Here is a 6,235-nt window from a genome sequence, read left to right as displayed (position 1 = left end):
ATGGCAGAATAATTTAATTCCACAAAATATTAATGCTGTATTTCTTCTTATCGCCAACGGAGGGCAGTACTTAGTGCGGAACTCTTGAAAACGTGTAAAAAATTATGTTTACTCTGTTATCTGAACTCAGACGTTCTTACCGATTCTTATTTGATAACCTCGACGATAATCGAAAAACATGCGTCATGTTTTCTCGTAAAGTCGCACGCGTCAATTACATTTAATTAATGCGATAAAATTAGCGAAAAAATATCATAGAACGCGTGCTTACAGGCACGTATGCGAAAGGTTGATGTGTGTGTTTGAAAAGTAAACAAATATTTATGGTATATATAAAATGGTTTTATTTTTCATATTTATATCTTTTCTCTCTTGTTTTATCATTCATTATCACAGAACGCTTAACATAACAGGCGAGTTAAAAAATCGCACAAACATAATAAAAATATATCTATTATCACATATCCTTATTCTATTAAAGCTTAACGACCGTATTTGAGGGAAGACGTGTGGTGATTTTTTTAATATTTTACCACGGGCGCCAGACTGATTCTTGTTTGGTGGCGAAACGCATGAGTCCGGCAGTCGTTCTGCAGTCCAGCGGTTGAGGAGACGCTGGAGGTTCCGGCGAGCAAGCCGGAGTCAAGGGTAGTGCGTAGCAGTGAGTCGGCGACGGAGAAGGCGGCGAGGCGGTCGACAGAGACGGGGAGGAGCACGGGCTTAGTTCGACTTCGGCTGCAGCTCTGTCCATGTCGTTCAATCTGTGGCCGAGGTGAGTCATGAGTCTGGTTCCGAGATCGACGTCGACTCCGGGGGTCTGCGCCAAACAGCGCGACACTTCAGCAGCGGCGTGAGTGAATCCGGCTCTGAACCGATCGGCACCCAAAGTCGCAGCGGGCGAAAGCTTGCGCTTGCGGCGCAGAGAGTGGAGATGGTTCACGGTGAGTTCCAGGATGTCTGCCTTTTCTAACTTGGCGACGTTTTCGCCTTCGGCTTGCAGAGCGGCGACCATCAGTTCCTTGAGTTCGTCTAAGCAGCGGTTGATGCGAGCGCGCCTCTTGCGCTCCAGCATCGGCTTCATAACTTTGCGGTATTGGTGCGTTCTGGAGACGGGACGTCCGTCTTCCGTAGCGAACGTCGTGTTTTGTTGGGCGTAAGCGATCTCGTAAGACATCGCGGTTTGACGTCTGTCAGTGTACGGGGTGAGCGAGCGAGTAGCGTGTGCGCACTGCGCCAAGTTCCAGAGCGGAATGAGGTCCGAGCGCAGAGTGGGGGCCTTATATAGCCGGAGAGACCGTGGGAAAGGCCGTCGGTGCGGAGTTCCCACCGACGCGGGCCACCTGTGCGCGCAGCTGCCCGGGCGCTGGGCGAGGCGCGGCGCGGAGTGGAGCGGAGCGGCGGGCGACGGGCACGCGAGCCGCTACCGGCGCTTATGTAACGCTTAGGAATTTCCGTGGCGTACGACCGCGAGAGCGCCTCTCCGGCCGAGGAAACCGAACGGCTCGTGCCGCGCACGCCTCCGTTGTTGTTGTTATTGCGCCGAATGCTATTTACCTTTTAATTACTCCGATTTGGCGTTGGACCGTCGCCGATCGGTTATCTATGAATGTCTTCTCTATCAAATTATAAGGTATACGATACAGTGTCACTCACCTGATTTGATTTATTTTATTTAGGCGAGAATAGCCCATAAATACAAAATGTTAATTTAATGTGGAATTCCACATGATTCTATTTTGGGACCTATATTATTTAATCTATACATAAGGATTCAACACTATGCTGATGATACATTACTAATATATAACTCTAAAACAATCAAAGAGACATGTAGAGTGATCTGATCCATATTAGTGAATGGATGAGATTAAACAAATTAACAATCAAGAATAAAAATACCAACTATATGATATTTAAATGATAATTTTGATATTACGGCCACTGTAAATAATTCACTAATTACAAAAAGTGATCATATAAAATTCTTACTTTTTGATAAAAAAATATTTTTTCATAACCTTGTTGATTATATAATAAAAAAAATATTACTAAAAAGTTTCAAAATATATTATCGTATAAAAGTAGATTAGACATTTTTATGCACAAATTCCTAATCATCTGGCGTTTAAAGGTTTACAAATTAATTTCAAATTAAAATCACTTCATGTGCTGTGATTTGTTGGTTAAATTTGCTTTTCGTTGCTCACACGAAAGATATATGAGCCCATAGTTATGAAAGTGATCTAAGTCAAGAAATCGAAAATAATGAGTTAATTAATTATTTCGTTTTACACTGTTATAAATTAATATATGATGTAAAATTTAAAACCTGGTGGGTTAAATCAGATACACTATTTTAAACAGAGAATAACCCATAACTATATGACAAAATGTTAATTGTTAGTTAAATTAATTTTATAAAGGACTCAAAGTTTCATGAACGCATTTATTCATTAAAATATATAATAGTTTAAAATAATATAAAAAAATACATGTCAACGATACCAAATATAGAAGCATAGTAGTAAATAATAACTAGCTCCTGCCCTAATTCTAATATATATTATACATCAACGTAATTAAAAAAAAGTGCGAATAAATTTCCACTATAAATTTGATACTTTCCACTTGAAAACTTTGCACTATACATGTAAAACTTGTACACACTGGCCAAGGACGTCATTTAAGGTGGGGGGGGGGGTAGGATTGGGAATATAGAATATAGCAGAATTTGGTTAAAAAAAATAAATGAAATATTTAGAATCTTAATTCAATTTATAGTGCAAAGAATCAAGTTTAAATTTTTGTGCAATTCTATATTTCTCTTAAAAATAGTTTATACTAAACACATAAGTCAATGAATCTTCTATAAATTATGTTTAATAAAGAAATTGTAGTTTATTACTATTTTTCCTATTACATTGGGTTTTATATAATATATACACAATGGGATTTATATAGACCCCCTGCGAGTAAAATAACTTTTGAAAGAGGGTAATATATTTCAAGGGGCTGATTGAGGTTCAACGATTTAAGAAAAAATATTGGATATTATTTATATTGTCCTTTTATTAAGACATCTGACACGCGCCCGCTGATTCATATGATAATAAAATTAAACTTGGTAGAAATTACGCATTCTAATGAATGTGTAATAAAACAATAAACACAATCAAAGGTAAAACGTCTCTTTGCGCAATTATGTGATAGTGATGACGTAACAAGCAATAATTTGCTTCTACACACAAAAATATATTACAAGAGGAGACGGTAGAAATAAAAAAGAATTGGAATCAAAAAGAAATGCAAAATTTCATATTGTAAAAAAAATAAATATATCAAACTTTTAAGTCGTATTTTTTTTTAAATCATATCTTATTACCATTTAAATAATTAAACTCACATTTTAGTTGGTTGTCAAGAATATTATATTTCATTCAAAATATTCATTGTTAATTATTTTATACATATAAAAGCAGGGCCGTCATTTCAGGAGGGGCAAAATCTGGCCAGTCAGTGGTCGTTTTTTAATATGTGTATTTCATTAAGATTTATAGTATTTCATTAAATTCCATAATTTTTTTGGTAAATTCAAGAAGATCTCTGTTTCAAATTCGCTCGGAATATAAAATTCGGAAACGCTAAGTTATTTAGCGTTCGTATTACAATATTTATAATCAAATGAAGCACACTTAAACAGAATTTTGATTAATAGAAGAGCGCAAAAAACAATTATACCTTCTTAGAAAGCAAAAATCCACGTCAAAAGCAATAAAATCGTGCTGTCGCCGTCGCAGTGGGAGCGCTCGGTTATCAAACGTTAATATTAAGACTTTTTATAACAATATAACAATACTGAAAATCGAATGAAGCACATCTAAATCGAATTTTGACCAATAGGAGAGCGCAAAAAACAATTATCCCTTCTCAGAAGTCAAAAATCCACGTCAAAAGCAATAAAATCGTGCCGTCGCCGTCGCAGTGGGAACGCTCGTTACCGAGCGTTCCCACTGCGATGGCGCCGACACGATTTTATTGCTTTTGACGTGAATTTTTAACTTCTGAGAAGTGATAATTGTTTTTGCGCCCTCCTATTGACCAAAATTCGATTTGAATATATTTTGATTAATACTTTCATATCAGTCCGTAGTAATATCGGTAAGGATAGCTATCATATTTTTAAAACATTGTTTAATATAGAAGCGCAGACCAACTATGGAATAATATGTCTAACTGTACTTTTACTGAGAGTTGTGTTGGCCTATTTTATATATTGGACTAAAACTATAGTTAGGTTTCAGACTTTCATTAGGTCAAGTTGGGTTTGATTAATTCGTGTAGATTATTTATATGTATTTGTATTTCACTAGTGAAAATACAACCTCACCGAAAAATACATCGTATGTAAATAAATAATGTTAAGTATGTAAATGTATATTTTACTACGTGTGGAAAAGTTGAAATCATATAATTTTACTAGCACCTGCCAGATCAGTTATATTTTCACTGGTAAACATATATATATATACCGGTGAAAATATATGATTTAATATATGATTAATATATGATTTCAGTGAAATATATTTTTTTTAAATTCGGATAGATTCGAAACTGTTTTTTTAGATTTTCTTTGAGGGATATGCTGAAAATGTATGGTTCAGAATCATTATTTCAGCTTTTTTTTAGGTAGTGGAGGGGGGGGGGCAGATATTGGCCAGTCAGTGATTTTTTAATATTTCGATTACATTAAAATTTATAGTATTTCATTAAATGCCATGTATTTTTATGACTAAATTTAAGGGAGGGACGAATGTCTTTCTGTTCCCTCAAATGACGTCCCTGTATAAAAGCAAATTCAAGCCAAATAAATTTAACTGTTTAAATGCCAGTGACTTTTAGTGAGTCACCTGTTATGTCTCTTCACGGGTCAGTATCTCTTTCTAAAAATAAATATAAAATACTTTATTTATTTATAAGTGAAGCTAGTATCTTTAATAATTAAATAAATATAAATTGTAAATCATTCGTTAACTTGTTTTAAAAAACATATAAACAAATGACTGGCATTCAAGCGGTTAATAGTTACTATATATTTTATATGATCGTATTGAATATAACTATTTATATATGTACGGTTTATTACAAGCTAGTCGCTGGCGATGGAAGTCAATCTTCGCCCCCTAGACTTTAGGTGATTATAGCGTTACTTTCACTCAGAAAAACTTCAGAGATTATTATAAAACATCATTGAAATCAGTTTTTACATAGGCAGAAAATTGTGTGACATACATAATCGTACAAACAAAAAATATCTAATTGCTATAGCTTAGCTTCTAATAGTATAGCTACTGTTATAAATTGTAGGGCTCAACAGGGCCACCAATTCTATGTTCTTTTGTATTCATCGCAGAAGGTTATAAGGATGATGTTTTCTATTAAACGTTTCAGTTTTCCAGCTTCTAGATTTATTGATGAATACATTATAAAATAATTGTTATTTCTACATAATATCTGTGACTGGGTGAAGATCGATATTTATAGTGACGGAATGCTCCCGAACAAAGGAGATTCCCATATTTATATAATTGTGCTAATTAGTAGTTAGAGTACGCTCGGGATAAGGATTCCGGTCGCGGTGTGGCTCAAAACAATTTCGTTCAGAATATTTAATTTTTTTATTTTAAAAGAAAATATATGTTTATTTAACATACATACATCTGAGCTAAGTTGGAAATTTCAACGGATAATTAAAAATATATTATATAATCGAAGAAACCAGACATTGATGTCATTAATTAAATATTTGCAAAATTCAAAATCTTTCACTAGTCAAAAAAATAATGAACTCTTTAGCTATTCTTCAAAAGCAAAACGATATAAAATGGGGAAAGAAATTATTCGCAGATTGTTAAATGGCTCGACGACTCTATTAAATCATTAGAATCCATTGAATAAATTAAAAAATTATCATTGGCGCAACGATAAGAATATTAACTTTTTTAAGCCTTACAGAGAACAGTGTAAAAAAACCAACAACGTACGGATTAATAAAAAAATAATTAAAATATTTTAATCCACAGGTAAGAGCACGAATAACTTACAGTTTATATTTGAAGCCTTAATATCAATTAACCCAGATATGCCCAAGAAATTTTGTTCTCTTAAAATTTAATTTATTAATAAAAAACAGTGGCACGAGTTTAGTGATAGTGGGCATATTTGGGTTAAACCAATA

General features: G+C 34.4%; 1 protein-coding gene across 1 annotated transcript; it reads right to left on the bottom strand.

The window, feature by feature from the left end:
• Positions 1-320: 320 nt before the first annotated feature.
• On the bottom strand, positions 321-3,889 carry LOC148229372 (enhancer of split mbeta protein-like). The gene has a single exon (XM_088197767.1). The coding sequence runs from the start codon at positions 1,172-1,174 to the stop codon at positions 530-532; it is 645 nt and encodes a 214-aa protein (XP_088053893.1). The 5' UTR covers positions 1,175-3,889; the 3' UTR covers positions 321-529.
• Positions 3,890-6,235: the final 2,346 nt, after the last annotated feature.

The sequence above is a fragment of the Plectrocnemia conspersa genome, unplaced genomic scaffold (genome assembly GCF_051122295.1).
Source record: "Plectrocnemia conspersa isolate PC_06_02 unplaced genomic scaffold, ASM5112229v1 ptg000011l, whole genome shotgun sequence".
NCBI classification, from domain to species: Eukaryota; Metazoa; Arthropoda; class Insecta; order Trichoptera; family Polycentropodidae; genus Plectrocnemia; species Plectrocnemia conspersa.
Note: the sequence above shows the minus strand (reverse complement) of the source record. Positions and strands in the feature narration are given on the sequence as shown.